The following is a 22,696-nucleotide window of genomic DNA, read 5'->3' as shown; positions in this document are numbered from 1 at the left end:
CAGAGGTGGGAGAGGCTCAAGAGTTGTAATCACAGAAAGGGTCACCTGTTCACAGCAAAGAACACGTCCACATACTAGAACACACTGCTACACTTCCTGCCCAAGAGTTAATCACTTTTAGTATTTTTTAACCTGGTTAACTTCCATCTTCGTGTCAGGTAACCAGTCACTTTTCTCATGGCTTCAGAAAGCAGCCAATCTTGACCATACATATTACAGAAAATCTCTGAGTAAGTTATACCATCCACACAGGTGAGGTCCTATTTGCTGACTATGATATTATCAGTTTTTTCCACATTACCTTGGAATCTGCCACTTTATCCAGACCTAACTCTTGAATAACCATGTTAATCCGTTCATTTTTTTCGTGATTTTTCATAGTTGTTGGAAGCCGAAGGGCTGCTGAGAACTGTAAGTTTTCTCTCACTGTCAGAGTTCCCATCACGACATCATCCTTAAAGAAAAATGGCATTTTAACAAGATATGTCAGGTCTTTTCTAATACCACCACTCTGTAGTATATGTAACTTATCCACAAAAATAAGGTAGGTACCCAAGTTCTAGCTAATAATGAACTTGTTGTGTGTTGTATGCTCAGTTATGTCCCACTCTTTGCAATTCTATGGACTGTAGCCAGCCAGGGTCCTCTCTCCATGGGATACTCCAGGCAAAAATACGGGAGTGGGTGGCCATTCTCTTCTCCAGGGAATCTTCCTGACCCAGGAATGGAACCCACATCTCTTGCATCTCCTGCATTGGCAGGTGGGTTGTTTACCACTGTGCCACCTGGAAAGCCCCAATAATGAACTTGGCAATTAAACAAATTACAATAACTCCATGTTCAGACAGTTGCATAGCCTGATGAATTAATTTTCATTTCTAACCTGTATACCCAAAGAGAACACAGGTAATTATGATTACTACTGGCAGACATTTATAGACTGCTTTACACAAGGATTATATAACACTGTTCTAAGCTAAGGGAAGGAGAGAGGTGAGGGTAAGGCAAAAAAAAGTAAAATAGTAATGTGTTTTAGAAATGATATGATAATAAGAGTTGATACTATTGCCCTTACAAGGGTCATATTCCAGACTTTCTTTTCATTTAATACTATTCTGAATCTTATAGGAGATTATGAAAAGTTAGTATAAAGAAAAGTTGTTTCTATGATTATGTCATGTAGTCAGCTGGAAGCACACTCAACTATCAGCCAAGGCACTTGCCCATAGGAAAAATCAAAAGAAATCTAATAGGTAAAGTCACAAATACTTACTTGTACCACATAACCTGAGTTACATTTAAAATTGGCAGGTCGAGGTGCTCCATTGATCAAAACATCTCCAGATAATCCACGTGGATCCTTCCTTGCAGCTAAGACATCTAACAACCTATAAAAGACATATATTGTTGGTTTTTTTCCCCTCCAAATCAGGCTTTACCTCTTAGCTAATTTTAATCCAAATTAACAGATCAAGAAATTATATGGTTTAACTAAAATTATATACATATATTTTAAATCTTACCTTCCTTTTAAAAATTATATGCTATAATAAAGCCCAAAAATATGAAAGTAAGCTCTCTTGCCTGATCCAGCACAGACCACCCAAACTGCCCCCTAGGTTGTCTGACCTTGGGGGTCTCCAGGCAGGCAATGTGCTCCTTTGCTTAAGATACAAGCCTTCACTATGCTGTTGGCTCCTCTCCCCACTTTCAATTTTATCCCCTACCTTTTCCACTCCATATGGCTCAAATCATAGCTGACAGCTGTATGCCAATCACTTTATTATGTCCCGTTAGTGCCCTATTAGTAAAGTTGACCTAATAAGACTTCCTCAGGACACAATCACAAGCCAGCACAACTGCATCTTATCCGTAGCAACCAGTACCAAACTAGACATGTAGAAAATGTTCAACAAACACCTGCTCATATGAAAGTGTTTTTTAAAAGCACCTTAAAACTGGGGGTGGGGAACAGGTGAAGGAGATTTGAGAGGTACAAACCTCCAGTCATAAAATAAATAAGCCACAGGGATGTAACACACAGGATAAGGAATAGGGTTACTAATACTCTAATAAACTTTATACGGGGACAGATGGCCTGACTTATCATAGTGATCAGTTGATGAATGCAAATGTCAAATCACTATGTAGTACACCTGAAACTAACATAATATTTATATTGAATATAATTCAGTTTTTTAAAAACCACACATGAAAACTACAAAGAAAAAGCTTACTTATACTGTTATACTCACGAAGATTTGCCTCCACCTGTGGGTCCCAGAATGGCATTGAGGCCAGGTTTCATGACTCCACTATAAATGCAGAAATATATCCAGTTACTGACCCAGTTTAAAACCAGTTCTATAATTTAGGGCTTGTATTTAATACACTCAATGAAGGTTAATAAAATGATAGGAGGAAAAAAAAAAGCACAAATCAACTCTTAAAGGAAAAAGAAACTGAATTGTTGACTAATAAAAATCTAGCATACTACAAAGAATGTTAATCACTAGTCAGAATTTAGAATAAAAATGACTTGGGTTCCTCTAAACTCCTTTCGCTTATTCTCTACACCATTTAAATTTTTTTAGAAAAGGACACAAGAACTTTCAAAGTTCCCTGACATAACAGATGTTGGTGAAGCATCTCTGTTACACTTACTTTCCTTTCACAGTGTAAAATAAAGTGCATAATAAGTCTTGAGTGATGCTTGATGATTATTATCTTCACATCATGTGACTCGCTACCTTGTCAAGTTCTACACAATTAATGTCAATGGATTTCTAAAATCATCAGTAGTACTATTCTCATTGCTCAAATCTAGTCAGACAAGCCATAAACCTGCAATGAAAATTCAATGGCTGGAATAAAGCACCTCAAGGGGGTTAAAAAGAAAATATCACCAGTTCTAAACCCTCACAAAATTCCTAATCAAATTAGAAAAATAAAATATATACCCTCAAGATATATCATTCTCTTTCTTATAAAGTATAAGCAGAAATTTTTTCCTATTTCTCAGTTTAGAAGTGGTGAGAGGGGATACATATATATATTTTCTGGTGGCTCAAATGGTAAAGAATCTACCTGCAAGGCGGGAGACCTGGATTCGAACCCTGGGTTGGGAAGATCCCCTGGAGAAGGTATAGGCTACCCACTCCAGTATTCTTGGGCTTTCCTGGTGGCTCAGATGATAAAGGATCTGCCTGCAATGTGGGAGATCTAGGTTTGATCCCTGAGTTGGCAAGATCCCCTGCAGGAGGGCATGGCAACCCACTCCAGTATTCTGGCCTGGAGAATCCCCATCCCCATGCCCCACTGTAGCATGGCAGCTACAGTCCATGGGGTCGCAAAGAGTCAGACACAACTGAGCGACTAGGCACAACGTTTGTGTGTGTGTATATACACACACAGTATATATAACTATACTGATTTGTGTTGACATATGGCAGAGACCACCACAACATCGTAAAGCAACTATCCTCCAATTAAAAAAAAATGGTGGATGCCACTTCCTACTGTAGTAGATAACCTTTAAGGATATACAGTCATGGTGTACACACAGCATGTTCCAAACAGACAAGGCAGATGTTTGAGGGTAGTCAATATTCAGCCAGGAAGCAGGAGGGAGGGAAAAATTAAGGTAGTGTTGACAGTTCTGAGTCACAAGAAGAGGGCAAATATTTTGGATTTTATCCTATAGGTAGCCGGTAGAATGGTTAAAGAGGATGAATAGGAGAAAGAAGAATTAAGGGTAAGGCCTCCACAGTTATAAAGGCATGATGAAATAAGAGGCCTGTGAAGCCCTTTCACAACTCTGATGACTAAGGCCAATCTCTCTTTGAAACTGGTAGGCAAGTCAAAATTTATTCCACAGAGAAAATGGCATCTATTCCAAGTGGAAGGTCCAAAACCAAAGGGTATTTCATTCCCACATATTTTCACAGAAACAATTCTTTGATTACACAAGTGTTGTGAGCGATAAACTTTACAATGTGCCTCAGTGCTTCCAATCAAGAGGACCTCAGCATTTATTGACTTTTGAGCTGGCATCATCAAAACTGTGAAATGGCTGATACTAGGATGACATGCATGTTTCACTTTGCTCATTAGCTGAAACACTGGCAAATAAATGAGTTAAGTAAACCAGGAACAAACTGTAAAACAGAAAAATCTCTTATTTTTCCAATGACCTTTCCCTACAGATGTAAAAAGACATGCTAATGGTTGGGTGAACTTTCAAGATGCATTTATCAATAGCTCTTAATGTACCCAATATAAGCTTGTTATTCATTAGGACATCATTGTTAGTACTTCCCTGGTGGTCCAGTGGCTAAGACTCTGTGCTCTCAATGCAAGGGGCCAGTTCAATCCCTGATCAGGGAACTAGATCCCACATGCTGCAACTAAGATCAGCGAAGCCAAAAAAAAAAAAAAGATTTAATTGTCAAAATCTTTCCAGGTTTTAAAAATATTTCCTCAAATTAAGGTCAAACAATCTGAAATAATTAATTCTGAACTGAATATAAACATTCTAACGCAGAACTTTACAGGTTCCTGAGTTGGGCTTACTTTGGTACCAATCCCTAGAATTACAGGAAACAATAGCATACAATCACAACTCCAACAGTTCCAGTGTGGAGTGGTGGCTAATTCTCCCTTCACTCATTCAATACAGTTGTCCAGTGTCTCCTGTGTATAACAAGATACTCTTCTAGAACACGGGACAGAGTTGAGAATAAATGTCCTAGCCCGAGTGGAATTTACATTCTAGTAAAGCTGGCCACTTGTCTTCTGCTTCCATAAATGAAGTGTTACTGGAACAGAGTTACACTCATTCATGTACATATTATCTATGGCTGCTTTCATGCTACAACAACAGAGATGAGTAGCTGCAACACAGATGGACAGCCCATAAAGAGTCTATGGTCTGTAATTCCCTTGTTTCCCCACCCTACCCTCTGACCTACTGTCATCCCTCAAAACCGATTCCCCACCCTTAAGTACTGCTCTACAGTCTTTACATGCAGGAAAGTTCCCCTCTCTATACTGTAAAACTTTGCCAACAAGAATTATGTCATCTTGTCTTATCCCCCCCCCCCAAAGCATGTAGCACAGTGGTTTACAATGGGTAGACCACCTGGATACTGAATACATGAAATGAAACCTAGCTAAAAGATTCACATCAAATGTATTACTTTTTAGTGGATAATGGGTTAATCCTTTGGTCTTGGGTTGTAGTCAATGCCATTCCCACTGCCTGGAACATGACCTTTCTCCACCCTCTACTCCCCACCACCCCCCCACACACACTCACACATAAGCGTGCACATATACAATTTTCACCTTTTCTCTCCCCACACCTCCAAACAGCTGATTTAGGGTTAGTGACATCCACGGTTTCTTCTAACCCTTCTATTATAGTAGAATGACACAGTGAGGTACGCTAGTTGTCTGAGTCCCCCATCAGAATAAAAGGTTTCTGAGGACACAGGACACATCTGTCACTAGCATCTTGCACAATGTCAAGTACCTAGTAGACTTTGGACATTTGATGAATAAATGAGTCTCCACATTTCCATAAATGACAATTACTTATAGGAAAATCAAAAGAAATATTTTCAATAAAAACTAACATCAATAAGTAGGAAAGGGACTTCCCTGATAGTCCAGTGGTTAAGAATCTGAATGCAAGGGATGTGGGTTCAATCCCTGGTCGAGAAACTAAGATCCCACATGCTGCAGAGCAACTAAGCCCACACACAACTAGAGAAGCCTGCACATTACAATGAAAGATCCTGCATGACACAACTAAGACCCAATACAGTCAAATAAATAAATGTTTTTTAAAAAAGAAGTAGGAAAAGTTTATGAAAAAGAGGTATAGTCTGATTGGGAAAAAACTTAGTTATATTCCCTATTTGTTATTTGATGTTCAAATACGTCAATAATTTCTATTAGACTTCTGCTTCCCTTCTCAGTAGGAAGGTGATGAAAGTGGGAAGAAGTATCCAAGAACATAGTATCTTGCCAGTATCCAAGAACATAGGCTGCAAAGGGAGGTGGGAGGAAGAGGGGCAATAGGTGAAGGGGCAGGAGTCTCCTTAATACAGAAGAATAAGAATATTGATTGAGTAAACCAATAGGTAACTCAAAGACAATGAGAACCAAGCTTGTCACATTCTGAAATGATGTTTCACAAACATGGATATGTGGAAAGAACGTTGGCGTATTAGACAAAAATTGGAGAATGTAATAATGAGAAGTCATGGGTTTTAATCTACATACACAGATATAGAAAGTTTTAGATATATGTGTAAGTACACATGTGAATATACTGAAACATACATATGTTCCCTAGGTCTGTCCACTAAGAAGTCTAAAAGCAATAATACCCTAATAGCAATAAACATTTCAAGCACCCAGATCTTGGTGTGCAATTATTTCCATCCTCCACAAAAAGGAACATCAGCTGATTCCAGGTCTGACACAGGTTAAGTACACAATGAGTCTGAAACCTCTTGCTGTACCAACAAAGTATTCAAAGAATGAGAATATGTCAAAAGAATGAGTTAAAAAAAAATACAGAACCTACCATGAAAGTTCCTCACTGAGCAAATCAGGAATAATAAGAGTATCAAGACAAATAATGACAATAATGCACTACTATGAATGCTATTGAATAAAATACAAATCTATGGGTCTATTTTTATACAAATGCAAATATAAGAGATGGTGAATGAAGTTCTTCCTTTCACTAGAATGCAAACTAATACATATAGAAGAGATGGATGAAAACAGAAAGTCACATTTTGGTAAATATAGAATAATTAACTACCAAAGCAGATTGTTCATGCTGATTCAGGCAGAGGTCATCAATGGGGGCTAGAACTGGTGGGTTGAAGTTTAATGAGAAATAGAATTTTTGAATAATGTCACAGTATCTCTCTTGTAAAATTTGTCAATTACAAAGGGGAAAATGGTGACATATGGTAAAGAAGGCTGGGAGACATTAACATGACCAGATGACCAAAATTAAGGTGCAGGATGGGAATAAATCAGCTTAGATGAGACTGAAGAGACATGATGCGGTGGTCAGTCAACCATGTGAAGAGCTTGGTTGACCAAGGCTCCATAAGACCCACCATTGCATTCATTATGAAGCTACATTTCCCCTGAGCTTATTATAGACAATGACCTGAGTTTATCTAATAGAGGGTCACTATTTCTAGAAAATATACACTGGAGGAGTTAGGAATACTGAAGCATCATACAGACTGCTTGCTCTCAAGTGGTTTAGAAAAATATTAGCGACAATGGGTGGATAAACAAAGTGATGCACAAATGCAGTGAAATATTCATAGCTGGGAATCTGGGTGAGAGGGTTATGTTCCCACAAGGTTTAAATTTGAAATTATCTCACAATAAATTATTAATTCAAAAAATTCCCAAATAGTATAATGGATTTCCCTGAAGATGGTAAGATAGCCACATAGCCACTGGAATGGATCATTTTTTATAGAAATCTTCAGCTTTGGTGAGAAAAAGTTCAGCTGCTGGGTATAGAGAAAAACAAAGCAGGAAGATTTTTATAAGGAAGTAAAATCTCACCTTTTTGAATTCATATAGTCAGATTTTATTTTAGCATCTTCTCCCCCAGAAGGAAATGAGAGTCTACATTGATTCTACAGGTGAGATTATAAAATGTCCAAAGGAAAAACAAAAAATCAAGATCCTCATCAGCTTTCCTGGAACACAGTTACTATTTTGAATGCTGATGGTGCTATCAAACACAAATCAAAAATGAAATAAATGAGAGCACCCTTTTCCCATCCCAGAAACTCTACTTAGTTGAAGCCAGCAGATAGGGGGAACATAAGAAACACTACTGCCTAAACCAGCAGTGAGAGCAAGCAAGGAAAAAACAAACAAACAAACAAAAACCTTGTACCATTTTATCTGTAAAATTTGAAATGATTACAAGATTTGACTGAGTTTTTATGAACCTAGGAATGCATGTTAAGGATGAACTCAGCCGTTGCTAAAATGAACACCACTGAACCATAAAAACATTATGAAGCCTTGAACAGATGACGCTTTTAGTGTATCAAGTTACTAATTTACTACCTTTAAAGCATAAGCAAGGTAAATGTACCCTGGAGCAGTGTATGTTTTAAATTTATCCAACCTGTACATATTCAAATGATTTGTTACCTTCCACTCATCAGCACAAAATCTGAAGTGACCAGCGTTTTTCTCGATTATTATGCTCCACCAAAAATAAGCTTTACAGAAAGATCAGTCAATGCTAGTCTAGATATGGAGCAAAAGATAAAAGCTTTTCATAAATTATTCCTCTCCTGATACACAGCGTTTCTCAACATAAGAAGGCAGTACAATCTGTGCTATTGCATGGAGAAAAATTTATTTAATTCTACACTGCTCCTGGCCTTCTGGCAACCTAATCGATTTTAAATCCCTGATGTTTTTTCTCAACCCACATCCCCACATTCTCTCCCCTATTTGTCATTTCCTAGCCCTCTGGAAGCAGCTGGCTGCCAATAATAGAAAAGACCACAGTCGCATATAACGCACTAAGAAAACGTGAGAAGCATCTGATTCCATACAGGTTTGTAGCTGTACCTGGACAGAGTTCTTAATAAACCATTCCTCCAGTCTTGGAAAGCCAGAAAAAGCTGTTTTCTTTATCTAGGAATAATTATTCCCCTGTTAAACAAAAAAATTAACAAAACACACAGGCTGTGCTATCTAAGCAAACCCAGATGCACTTCCCACTCCACAGAGAGGAAGAATCCAGCTCAATTTTCTAGAATTCAGAAAAGCAGTAAAACCCTAAAGGCTATAATATATGAAAAAGATATCTTGGGACCCAGTAGATACTGAGTGCTCATTTTCCCCCTCCTCTATTGCCCACTTCATCACCATTTAATGCATTAGTTGCTGGATGAAGAAAATCAAGAATCATAGTTTTGTATTAACCTGGATTCTAAAATATAATTAAATATTAATTTGGATCCTAAATTCTCTTATCACTTTGGACTTCAACTGCATAACCGAAGCTAAGCTATAGTTGTCTTATATTTATATATACTTAACATGTGTTCCAACCCTTTCACTGCTAGTTTAGACAAATGAAATGAAAGCATGTGTCTATATATCTGTACAGACTTGCACACCTTTATGTGCAATAAGCAAAACTTGCATGTCAATGAACCTACTTAAATAAAAGTTCAAGCACATACTTGATATTTGCTAGTACTTCTTTCTCAGTTGTTTTCCGACAAAGTAGAAAGCCAGTCTTCACTTTTACTCGATAGCAGATGTTATGAAAACTCAACACAGCTCCTTGAGTCACCGTCTTCAGGTCCTTAGAGCTTGTCCCCGGAATGCCGTTGGTTTTTCTTGACATTGGGATAGAAACCTCGTAACTGTTGGAAGACATTTTGAGCATTTCCGCCTTCCTGCGGAGGGAAAAGCAACAATAAGTTGGTAGTCCAGATAAATGAGACTGTAAACAGTAGTTAACAGTACACTCAAAACTGCTTTGGAAGCTGTGGTACATATACACCATGGAATATTACTCAGCCGTTAAAAAGAATTCATTTGAATCAGTTCTAATGAGATGGATGAAACTGGAGCCCATTATACAGAGTGAAGTAAGCCAGAAAGATAAAGAACATTACAGCATACTAGCACATATATATGGAATTTAGAAAGATGGTAATGATAACCCTATATGCAAAACAGAAAAAGAGACACAGAAGTACAGAACAGACTTTTGGACTCTTTGGGAGAAGGCGAGGGTGGGATGTTTCGAAAGAACAGCATGCATATTATCTATAGTGAAACAGATCACCAGCCCAGGTGGGATGCATCAGACAAGTGCTCGGGCCTGGTGCACTGGGAAGACCCAGAGGAATCGGGTGGAGAGGGAGGTGGGAGGGGGGATCGGGATGGGGAATACATGTAACTCCATGGCTGATTCATGTCAATGTATGACAAAACCCACTGAAATGTTGTGAAGTAATTAGCCTCCAACTAATTATAAAAAAAAAAAACAAAAAAACTGCTTTGGTGCAAACTTCTAGTTATAAAATAAATAAGACCTGGGGATATAATGTGTGGCATGGTAACTATAGGTAATAATACTGTATTGTATATTTGAAAGTTGCCAAGAGAGATCTTAAAAGTCCTCACCATAAGAAGAAAAAAATGTGTGACTTTTGTGTGTGATGGATATTAACTAGGTTTATTTTGGTGATCACTTCACAATATATACAAATATTATGTCATTATGTTGTACACCTGAAATTAATGTTATTATGTCAATTATCTAAATTTGTTAAAAATTTTAGAGATCAAAAAGGTTTAACGTAAAGTGCCTTATTGGTCATTTTATATTGATAACATGTTTATTTAAAACAAGTCCATTTTAAACTTCAATGCAATAAATAGCTCCATTTTCAATGAACAGGCCATATCACAACAACAATAACAAGCTTGGAACCTACATTAGGGAGGTAGACACAACTCTGAATACATAAACTCTAATTAGATGTCAATTAAACATCTAACAAGTAAATAGGGAGAGTATGAAAATTACTCAAAACTCATGAAGCAGCAAAAGATGAATGGGAGTTAGAGCTGACTTAAAAAATATATTATAATATGACTCAAAATCAGGGACAGGCTACATGATCACCATCACTCCATTCTTATTTGAGTCTACGACAGAGATATTACAAAAAGGGGGTTGGCCAAGCAGTCAGGGACAGCAGACATTTTTTTGAATTTAAAGCTCCTGACTTTACATCTCTGGTTGCTATGTTCCTTTAGTCAACTAAGAAGACAAACTGCAAAATTGTTTGGAATGATAAACTCATTTTCTTAATGGGCAAACATATTTAAATTCAAGGAAGATTTAGAATTATATCTAAAAATGACTGAGAAGATCAAACCAATAGTTAAGCAGTTAAAGAATTTAAAACAAGTGAGTATTAAATTTATAAGTGAAGTTTAAAATATCTCATTTAGCAAGTTAAAAAAGGCCCCTTTATAAGGATTTAGAGTAGGATCTTAAGGTGAACTTAACAGCTTGTGCAATAGCTTTGAAAAATGAAACTTCCATAAACTTAGTTTTAATTCTTAAAAATCAAAGTAATCAATGAAGAACTTTCTCTCTGGCTACAGTAGAGTAGCTGGTCCAAACCAGTCATCCTCCTAAGGACAACTGTAGAAGCAGACAAAATATAAGATACAACTCTTTGAACAATGTTTTCTGATGGGTGCAACCAAAGCAGCCAGGACTTAAGTATCTAAAATTCTGGAAAAGAGAAAAGACGAAGCATTCCATGCCCAGCATTCTTGAGGCAAATTACACATACATGGGGCAAAAGCCAGAAAAACCAGGCAGAAAGAAGCTGCTCAAAAGCTGAATGAATATATTTAAGTAGTCTCTCATTAACAGGGAGACAAAGTTTGGAGCTGTGAGTCTACCAGTTGAAAACTCCAAGTTTTTGAAGTCATACCAGTAGGGCTATGACCTGGAAATATGAGCAACCTAGAAACAGACCAGCCTTTACTCAAGCAATGTGATCCATTCATATTTTGCTAAAAGAAATTTAAATCTATTCCAAAGTCATCATCATCCAAATTTTCAATCAAAAATTACCAAGCATGCCAGAAAATAAGACCTAATGTTCCAAAACAAGAAAACAGAAGTAGACCCATAAGTATTGCAGATTCAAGTCATCGGACATCTGCGTTAAAATAACTGAGTAATACGTCTAAGAAAATAAATGAAAAGATAGACTATCACCAAAGAACTAATCAATATTTTTAAAAAATCAATAGATGAGTTTAATAGCAGTTTAGATACAGACTGGGAAAGAATTAGTGAACTGACAGATTGCCATGTAGAAAACATCCAGATTGAAGAGTGTATGAAAATTATCACCATGGAAAAGAAACAAAAAACTTCAGACTGAAGAGAATGAAGAAGGAGCCTTTTTTTAACTACATGAAAGAGCTAAAGAAACATATGAGATATGATGAAAAAGATCTGGTATACATGTAACTGGAGACCTGAAAAAGAGAAAAAAAAAAAAAGAAGAAGCAGAATCAGTATTTGAAGAAATATTAGCCAAGCATTTCCCAAAACTGAAGGTATCAAGCCACAGACTGAAGAAGCTCTAGGAACACCAAGATAGGATATGTATAAAAAAACCACACACACCTGACCATATCATTGTAGAACTTCCCCCAAACCAAATAATCTGTAATTGTTCCTATAGCCAGAAACTGCTCTATTGTTATCACATTTAAAACATATTCCATTTTGGAAACTTCAAAAGTAGGAGACCACTTATAGACTGGCACCCAGGAAATTAAAAGAGCTTAGTTTTAATCTGTGAGCACAATGAATGGTAATAATTAGCTAAAGTCCTACTCTCTGAAAGCAGTGAAAGAGAAGGCTCAAGGTACAAACTACTATAGAGACCTTGTATCTTGACTTTATAAACTTCTTAAGCCATCCCCCATGTCTTCAAAAGCCAAACTATACTAGTCTGACATGACCAGTTGCTTCTCTTGCCATTCCCCATTTGATGTTCAGGCACCAAGGACACTTTCTAACACTCTCCCAAGGCTGTGTGTGTGTGTGTGTATTCAGCATGTCCAACTCTTTGTGACCCATGGAATGTAGCCTGCCAGGCTCCTCTGCCCATGGAATTTTCCAGTCAAGAATACCAGAGTGGGTTGCCATTTCCTACTCCACAAGGCTCATTAAGAGAATCAAATAACATCCCACTTGAATTTAATTAGGCCATTTGCTTAAGATAGACATTAGTACAAAATCTTTCTGAGATTTTCTGTTAATAAAAGGCACCAACTGGAACTATAGTACCCAAGAAAGATCATCCATACCCATCCATCCATCCAAGATAGAGAACTGATAAATACAATCACAATTTTAGAAGTGTGTGCATACTGAGTTCGTCTTCACTGTGATAGGATTAAGTTAGTAATTCACATTGCTAGGATGTGCTGGATTCCTCACTAGGAGCCTATTAATAATAATGTTCCTCAGAGACAGCAGGGTCTTAGTAATTCATGTGTCACAAATCAAGAGATTAGTAGGCATAACTGAGGTACACCATCCAGCTGAAGCACATTATACCAAAACCCAAACTTCTTTCTAACACCAATATGAAACAATATATTACTCTAAGATGAAACAAAAAACTTATAGGAATGATTACAAAATTTTAAAAACACACATCTCGGCACCATATTAACCTCAAAGTACTCAAGTCTCCAGTTTATACAGTATCCTGGGTATACTGTATACAGTATACCGGGTTTACCAGGTTTATCCAGATACTGGATTTATCCCAGTATCCTGGGTTTTTAGAGGAATCACTGAAAGTAACTGTCTCTAAGTAAACATTAATCTTTCCCTACAGATACATATATATACATACATATATGTGTGTATATATATATACACACACACACACCCCACATCTAGATTTCCCTATGACAAAAACCAATTTCCCAACTACTTGTTGCTGCTTCTTGCTTCCAGAGCATGTGTTAAATTGCTTTCTGAATCTGAGAGCCACTTCGAAGACTTTAAAAATAAAAGAAGCATCCAAATGGCTTCATACAACTCGCCTGAACCAGCCTGCTCTGTTAACTGGCCTGATTATCTTTTACCAGCTGGAGCAGTCCTTCCATACATGACTGAGGGGCTTTGAATAACGAGATTGTTTCCCCCTTTCCAGCTATCTCTTTCCCACCTATGTCTACCTTTGGAAAACTTTGGAAAACTCAGCAGTGGCCATTCAATCCCAAAGAAAGGCAATGCCAAAGAATGCTCAAGCTACCGCACAATTGCACTCATCTCACACACTAGTAAAGTGATGCTTAAAATTCTCCAAGCCAGGCTTCAGCAATACATGAACTGTGAACTTCCAGATGTTCAAACTGGTTTTAGAAAAGGCAGAGGAACCAGAGATCAAATTGCCAACATCTGCTGGATCATCAAAAAAGCAAAAGAGTTCCAGAAAAACATCTATTTCTGCTTTATTGACTATGCCAAAGCCTTTGACTGTGTGGATCACAATAAACTGGAAAATTCTGAAAGAGATGGGCATACCAGACCACCTGACCTGCCTCTTGAGAAGCCTGTATGCAGGTCAGGAAGCAACAGTTAGAACTGGACATGGAACAACAGACTGGTTCCAAATAGGAAAAGGAGCACGTCAAGGCTGGATATTGTCACCCTGCTTATTTAACTTATATACAGAGTACATCATGAGAAAGACTGGGCTGGAGGAAGCACAAGCTGGAATCAAGATTGCCAGGAGAAATGTAAATAACCTCAGATATGCAGATGACACCTCCCTTATGGCAGAAAGTGAAGAAGAACTAAAGAGCCTCTTGATGAAAGTGAAAGAGGAGAGTGAAAAAGTTGGCTTAAAGCTCAACATTCAGAAAATGAAGATCATGGCATCCGGTCCCATCACTTCATGGCAAACAGATGGGGAAACAGTGGAAACAGTGGCTGACTTTATATTTCTGGGCTCCAGAATCACTGCCGATGGTGACTGCAGCCAGGAAATTAAAAGACGCTTACTCCTTGGAAGGAAAGTTATGACCAATCTAGACAGCATATTAAAAAGCAGAAACATTACTTTGCCAACAAAGGTCCAGAGTCTAGTCAAGGCAATAGTTTTTCCAGTAGTCATGTATTGATGTGAGAGTTGGACTATTAAAGAAAGCTGAGTGCCGAAGAATTGATGCTTTTGAACTGTGGTGCTGGAGAAGACTCTTGAGAGTCCCTTGGACTGCAAGGAGATCCAACCAGTCCATCCTAAAGGAGATCAGTCCTGAGTGTTCATTGGAAGGACGATGTTGAAGCTGAAACTCCAATATTTTGGCCACCTGATGTGAAGAGTTGACTCACTGGAAAAGACCCTGATGCTGGGAAAGACTGAGGGCAGGAGGAGAGGATGAGATGTTTGGATGGCACCACTGACTCAGTGGACATGGGTTTGGGTGGACTCCGGGAGTTGGTGATGGACAGGGAGGCCTGGCATGCTGCGGTTCATGGGGCTGCAAAGAGTCGGACGTGACTGAGCTACTGAACTGAACTGAACCTTTGTTACCTTTCCTCTCTTCTTGTTGTTTTCTAACTAATGAGGTACATTTTTACTTTTTTGAAAAGTCTTCTTCCATAGACACGTATTTCTATTATAAGAATGATAACCTGCATTAAAAATACCACTTTTGAACAAACTTTTGGACTCAGTGGGAGAAGGAAAGAGTGGGATGATTTGAGAGAACAGCAATGAAACAAGTACATGACCATATGTAAAACAGATGACCAGTGTAAGTTCAATGAATGAAGCAAGGCACCCAAAATCAGTGCTCTGGGACAACTAAGAGGGATATGGTGGGGAGGGAGGTAGGAGGAGGGTTCAGGATGGGTGGGGGGACACATATACCTGTGGCCGACTCATGTTGATATATGAAAAAAGCCATCATAATAGTATAAAGTAATTATCCTCCAATTAAAATAAATTAATTAATTGAAAAAAAAGAAGCCAAAATAGGCCTGCTGCCTCTGAAGCCCACACACTCAACCATATATAATTCTGCTCCCTATTGCAGAATTCAATAATATATGACTCACTTTAAAAAAAAAAAAAAAAAAAAACACTTTTCTCCATCTTACTCTTTACCATGCTCTTACTCAGACAGTCTTCTATAAACAGAGTGCATAAGTCAATAGAAACTGCACACAGGTAATAAAAGTACAGAGTTCAATTCTAAAGTCCTCAGCCAGATACCTATGTCCATAGCTGTAAATATTGCACCTGTTGGTAGACGCCAGAGCAGCCTCAGGTCAAGAGTTCAGGCCCTCTTCTTACTTTTTTTTCCCCTAGGGATAATAATAGCAAAAGTGGCACTCTGCCTCACAGCCAAGAGGACATGCTGGGTAAGCACACCTTCTTCAGCTATTTACTGTTATGCCAAGACCTTGCTACCCCGACAAGGAATTAGGCCTCTTGGGTCACTGTCAGGAGACTGCTACAAAACTTATGAACACACAGAAATAGAAGCAGGATAGTTTTGAACATTGTTAGAAAAGGAACTCAAAATCTGAATTGTAACTTCCATAATTAATCCCTGAAGTTTATTTTTTTTTATTCTTAATCTATTTAAGCTTGTTACTTTTTCTTTTTCCATTTATTTTTATTAGTTGGAGGCTAATTACTTTACAATATTGTAGTGGTTTTTGCCATACATTGACATGAATCAGCCATGGATTTACATGTGTTCCCCATCCCGATCCGCCCCCCCCACCCCCGCCTCCCTCTCCATCCCATCCCTCATCCCTGAAGTTTAAAGAGTCCTCTATCCATCAATGGGTTTTCACATCGTCTCTGATCTGACAGTTCCACCCTGAAGCAAACATCTGGTGTTGACACCAGCAGGGTAGAGTTGGAGTCAGAGGGCTGAAGTCTTTAGGTCAAGGGAGCTATCTGGCACTCAAGGCCCCCATAGCACTGCAGCAGAGTGATCTGGGGAGGGCAGCACAAAGAAGGAGGTCAGCCAGACAGACGGGAAGAAATACCACTGTGGAAGGTCTGTATAGTCCAAGAGGAGCCACTGAGGCCTTTCAAGCAGGAAAAGCTCATGATCTTAACTGTGCTTTTTAAAAATCACTCTAGCTGCTGCTGTGAGACAAGTGTGGAAGCAAGGGCCAGTCAGGAGGCTACTGCAGAAAACCAGTGAGACACGCTAGGACAAAGGAACGGGCCTGGTAATGAAAACTTTTTCCTCCCCTCCTCTGTAGCTAAGAGAAGGATTTATCAAGGACTGAGTGCTGAGGATATGTTTAAAATAGTGGAGATTAGGAAGCACCAGCTAAGAGATATATAACTTGACAAGATAAAAATTACCAACTCTCTGGAATTCCCTGATGGTACAGTGGTTAGGATTTTGCGCTTCCAGTGCAGGAGGCATGGATTCAATTCCTGGTTAAGGAATTAAGATCCCACATGCTTAGCAGCACACCATCCCCCCCAAAATTACCAACTCCCTTCATTCTCACAAATTACACAACCACTGATCTTATAGATGGTAATATGGTTTCTCATGTGTAAAAAGGCTATAAATAAGGCCCAAGAAGTGATTCTCTTGAGTTCAAGATAATTGGAGGTCAGATGGAAAAGTGCCTGTGCTTCTTTCCATGTTCTTTATTAATAGGCATAGGGATAATAAAATAGTGCTGTCCACCAGACACATATGGCTACTACTCAGCACTTGAAATATAGCTGGTGAATGTTTTATGTTATTTAACTTACTCGCTTATATTTAAATAGCCACACGTGGCTAATAGTTACCATATAGGACAACACAGGTCTAAAGCACTTACTTTTTAAAAATGTATTTCCTCATTCTTGGGTTACTTTATAAACAATCAATTTTATAACCCCATAAAAGACACATATACTTTACCACTATGAGGCCACCCCAAGCACTCCCATATTCATCCTGCATCAAAAACAAAAGATACTTGCTATATGCTATTATCAAAATCATTCTCAGATTTCAAAATACCATAAAACTACATGATATTTATTTCAAAAATAGGACAGTGCCATATATTTCAGGTTCAGAATAACAAATCTACAAAATGATCATGTATACAATGGCTGAAAAAAGGCAATGTTTCCATTATTTTAGAACTGTCTTTTGAACAATAGCTAAATTGAATTAAATCACTTTCCTCAAGCAAAACAAACAAGATAAATCCCTGAAGAATTAAATCTGATCCCCAAACAGAATTCACATTTTACCCAAACATTTTTGACTATTGAGTGCAGGAAGGGGACCCCCTTACAGGGCCCAAGAGGGAGCTCTTGTCTAACACTCAGAAATGAATGGTCCAAGGAGATACACGAACTGACAAAGCAAAAGACTTTATTAGAGGGGGTGCCCCGGCGGAGAGCAGCAGGGGAAGAGAACCCAGGAGAACTGCTCCGCCACGTGGCTCACAGTCTCAGCGTTTATGGTAATGGGGTTGGTTTCCAGGTTGCCTCTGGCCAATCATTCTGACTCAGGGTCCTCCCTGAGTGCATGCCTCTCTCGGCCAAGATGGATTTCAGTGAGAAGGATTCCGGGAGGTTGGTAGGACAAATTGACTCCTCTCTTCTCCTTTTGGCCCCTCCTGAACTCTTTCCTGTTACTTTTTGGAGGTAGTTCAGCTCAGTTCAGTCGCTCAGTCATGTCTGACTCTTTGTGACCTCATGAACCGCAGCATGCCAGGTGTCCCTGTCCATCACCAACTACCGGAGTCCACCCAAACCCATGTCCATTGAGTCAGTGATGCCATTCAACCATCTCATCCTCTGTGGTCCCCTTCTTCTCCTGCCCTCAATCTTTCCCAGCATCAGGGTCTTTGCAAATAAGTCAGCTCTTTGCATCAGGTGGCCAAAGTATTGGAGTTTCAGCTCAGCATCAGGCCTTCCAATGAACACTCAGGACTGATCTCCTTTAGGATGGACTGGTTGGATCTCCTTGCAGTCCAAGGGACTCTCAAGAGTCTTCTCCAGCACCACAGTTCAAAAGCATCAATTCTTCGGCACTCAGCTTTCTTTAATAGTCCAACTCTCACATCAATACATGACTACTGGAAAAACTATTGCCTTGACTAGACTCTGGACCTTTGTTGGCAAAGTAATGTTTCTGCTTTTTAATATGCTGTCTAGATTGGTCATAACTTTCCTTCCAAGGAGTAAGCGTCTTTTAATTTCCTGGCTGCAGTCACCATCGGCAGTGATTCTGGAGCCCAGAAATATAAAGTCAGCCACTGTTTCCACTGTTTCCCCATCTGTTTGCCATGAAGTGATGGGACCGGATGCCATGATCTTCATTTTCTGAATGTTGAGCTTTAAGCCAACTTTTTCACTCTCCTCTTTCACTTTCATCAAGAGGCTCTTTAGTTCTTCTTCACTTTCTGCCATAAGGGAGGTGTCATCTGCATATCTGAGGTTATTTACATTTCTCCTGGCAATCTTGATTCCAGCTTGTGCTTCCTCCAGCCCAGTCTTTCTCATGATGTACTCTGTATATAAGTTAAATAAGCAGGGTGACAATATCCAGCCTTGACGTGCTCCTTTTCCTATTTGGAACCAGTCTGTTGTTCCATGTCCAGTTCTAACTGTTGCTTCCTGACCTGCATACAGGCTTCTCAAGAGGCAGGTCAGGTGGTCTGGTATGCCCATCTCTTTCAGAATTTTCCAGTTTATTGTGATCCACACAGTCAAAGGCTTTGGCATAGTCAATAAAGCAGAAATAGATGTTTTTCTGGAACTCTTTTGCTTTTTTGATGATCCAGCAGATGTTGGCAATTTGATCTCTGGTTCCTCTGCCTTTTCTAAAACCAGTTTGAACATCTGGAAGTTCACAGTTCATGTATTGCTGAAGCCTGGCTTGGAGAATTTTAAGCATTACTTTACTAGTGTGTGAGATGAGTGCAATTGTGCGGTAGTTTGAGCATTCTTTGGCATTGCCTTTCTTAGGGATTGGAATGAAAACTGACCTTTTCCAGTCTTGTGGCCACTGCTGAGTTTTCCAAATTTGCTGGCATATTGAGAGCAGCACTTTCACAGCATCATCTTTCAGGATTTGAAATAGCTCAACTGGAACTCCATCACTTCCACTAGCTTTGTTCGTAGTGATGCTTCCTAAGGCTCACTTGACTTCACATTCCAGGATGTCTGGCTCTAGGTGAGTGATCACACCATCATGATTATCTGGGTCGTGAAGATTTTTTTTGTACAGTTCTTCTGTGTGCTCTTGCCACATCTTCTGTTTCTGTTAGTACCTCCTTCTTTACCGGGACCTCCTATTGTGAGACAACTCAGGCAAGCAATTTTCATCATGCCTGGCCAAAGTGGGCAATTAATGTTTCCCTAACAATAACATAAATTTCATAGCATTTTCATGGTAAATTTCAGACTACTTTATTCCGAATTTCAAATACTGAAGGTGGGCTGATGAAAGAAAAATAATTAATTTAAATAAACTATAAACCTTCCAGCCACCCTCCAAAGCTTTCCAATAATAGTCACAAAGCTTTCTCTAACAATGTACGACCAGTATTTGGATCACAGCTCATCAAGCAAATTAGCAGTAAAATGTTTTTTCTAGCCTTAGCTCACAGTGCAGGAACATTCTTCTCATGCCCTTCTGACCTTCAGCCATCTCCCAAATTATAAGTGAAATAATAATATTTTAAAGTTATCTCCTTTGGACTTTATTGCAAAGCTGCCATTTCAGAAAGCCATATATGCATATGTAAAAGCAGGGATCTAATGTCCATTAGTTTTGCAGCCTCTGGAGTCACTCATATCATGTTCTCAATTATTCCCACTGAATGAAAGACTAAATTACAATATGCCACACCCCTGTAAGCAAAGTAGCTTCATAAAGATATTCTGAGCACAAATAAGAGGAAGTCACTAACCACCCTATCTAGAGAGGTCATCTAGAGAAGTTAAATTCTGCTAGGATTAGTAAACTACATGTACAAATTAGAAAGGACACAAAAACCACCGAAGATTTCACCTGGACTTTGTGAAAGGTAAGGACAAAACCTAATGAATACCCCCTAAAAACTCACGTATTAACCCAAGTGGAGTTGAGAGAAAATATAATTATCCTGTTTCAAAGCAGAATTTCCAGCCAGGAATGTCTTCCCAACCCCTTTGCCTAGAGCTTCAAAATTACTTGAGGGATTAAAACCAGGTTCATCTCTCAAGGAGTACATGGCTTGGGGCAGGGCAGGTGGGTGGGGGTTGGGGGCTCAGAGTGGTTAGAAGTGGCCTCCTAAAGGAGACTAACCAGTTATATGGGAAGGAGAGAAGAGAAAAGAAAGTTGTCCTAGTAAAGGAAAGCAAAATCACTAAACTGAAAGAGATTGCTCTGGGAAATGCACGCAGTTTGAGAAATAGAGTACTTCCTGCCATATCAGTAAACAATGAGGTCACAGTCACCAGAGACCCAGCCCTCCAGGGCACCCAGGAAGGAGAGGAATACCAGCAAGATCTGGCAGCCCCCAGGCTGCAGCCACTCCCTGTGGGGAGCTCAGAAGAACTCCTGATGTGAAAAACCACAAGATACTGGCCCCAGATAGCTGAGATACATACAAAAGGAAAGACTTCAGTGAGCTCAGAGGCTTGCATCTTGCCATATACAGAAAAGTGCTAAATTCCTTAACTTGAGATAGCTGGTTTTCTTTAATTCACAAAAATACTTTTAATGTTCAGACTACCTGTCCTTTGTTGCAAACATCTATATAACCTGACTCCTCCACCCTACCTCCTCGGAGTTCTCTCAAGGCCGCTTGAAATGCTGCCTCCCAGGCCTGAAGTCCTAAAAATTCCCACCAAATACAATATAACCCTCAACTTTTAGGCTTTGACTTTTTTTCAGTTGATAAGTTCATTATATTAAAGTTTAGCTTTAGGGAAAGGGCAGTAAGAAAATTAGGCTGGAGAGGCAGGAAAAGCCCTTAAGGGTGACGTATGCCCTGTAGGGAGCTAAGACTTGACTGTGGAAGCTCCACGGGTCCCCTCAGCCATCTCCTCACTCATTCTACAGATCCCCGTCCTTCCTGCACTGAGGAGATACACAGTAAGGCCAGTGACGGATCCACGGAGAATTGGTGACTTATGGCTCAGAAGGTAAAGACCTGGGTTTGATCCCTGAGTTAGGAAGATCCCTAGTAAAGGAAATGACAACCCACTCTGATATTCTTGCCTGGAGAATCCATGGACAGAGGAGCCTGGTGGGCTACAGTACATGGGGTCACAAAGAGTCGGGCACAGCTGAGTGACTAACACACACACAACACACACAACACAGAGGAAAAAGGAACAGATAAAAACAAGAGGGGGAACGTTTTGGTACATATAACATTCCTTCCAACATAACACCAGCTCTACTCATGGTTCAGCCTAATCTCTGTTTTTTGTCATGTTTATTCAAAACGTGTCAATAGTAAACAGTATTGTAGACAGTCAAACATCCTCTTTAAGTACAGTTTTTGGACTTTGAAGATGCATACAGTCATGTAACCATGAAAAGTAGGACACAGACCATTTCTATCACCCCAAAGAAATTCCCTCTCCCACCCTAGTCCATGACAACCATAGATCTGTTTCCTGTCCCTTTTTAAATTTAATCTTTAAAAAAAATTTTTTTATTATTACTATTTTTTTACTTTTTGGCCACACCCTGAGACATCTGGGTTCTTAGTTCCCTGGCCAGGGATTGAACTCACACCCCCTGCATTAGAAGGCAGAGTTTTAATCACTTGACCACCAGGAAAGTCCCTCAATTTAATCCTAACCCTCTCTTTAAATAGATACAACTGTACATAATAGAACTACAACTGACCCTTGAAACCTGGCAGGACCCTGTGTGGCCCTCTTGCATACAAAAGTCTTTCTGTATCCCCTGTTTCTTGTTTATAGGGAAAAAACTTCAGCTTCTCAGACCTTCCCTGAGTTTCAAAGGGCAGATACAAAAACGGTCGCTAATTGGAAGAGTGAAGGAATGCAGAAACCAAGGAAAGGCAGTCAAGAAACAATAGCGC

General features: G+C 39.2%; 1 protein-coding gene across 6 annotated transcripts in view; it reads right to left on the bottom strand.

Annotated features, from left to right (window-relative positions):
* ABCG2 (ATP binding cassette subfamily G member 2 (Junior blood group)) overlaps positions 1-22,696 on the bottom strand; it is a 130,770-nt gene that overhangs the window by 34,803 nt on the left and 73,271 nt on the right. For all 6 annotated transcript variants that reach the window (XM_043871255.1, XM_043871251.1, XM_043871253.1 and 3 more), the window contains exons 2-5: positions 9,264-9,482; positions 2,256-2,315; positions 1,274-1,388; positions 302-454 (exon numbers count right to left, since the gene is read on the bottom strand). In XM_043871255.1, coding sequence (XP_043727190.1) covers positions 302-454; positions 1,274-1,388; positions 2,256-2,315; positions 9,264-9,472 — 537 coding nt within the window. In that variant the 5' untranslated portion in view covers positions 9,473-9,482. The remainder of the gene's footprint in view (positions 1-301; positions 455-1,273; positions 1,389-2,255; positions 2,316-9,263; positions 9,483-22,696) is intronic.

Source organism: Cervus elaphus, chromosome 17 (assembly GCF_910594005.1).
Source record: "Cervus elaphus chromosome 17, mCerEla1.1, whole genome shotgun sequence".
Taxonomy (NCBI): Eukaryota; Metazoa; Chordata; class Mammalia; order Artiodactyla; family Cervidae; genus Cervus; species Cervus elaphus.
This window is presented reverse-complemented; position numbering and strand designations above follow the sequence as displayed.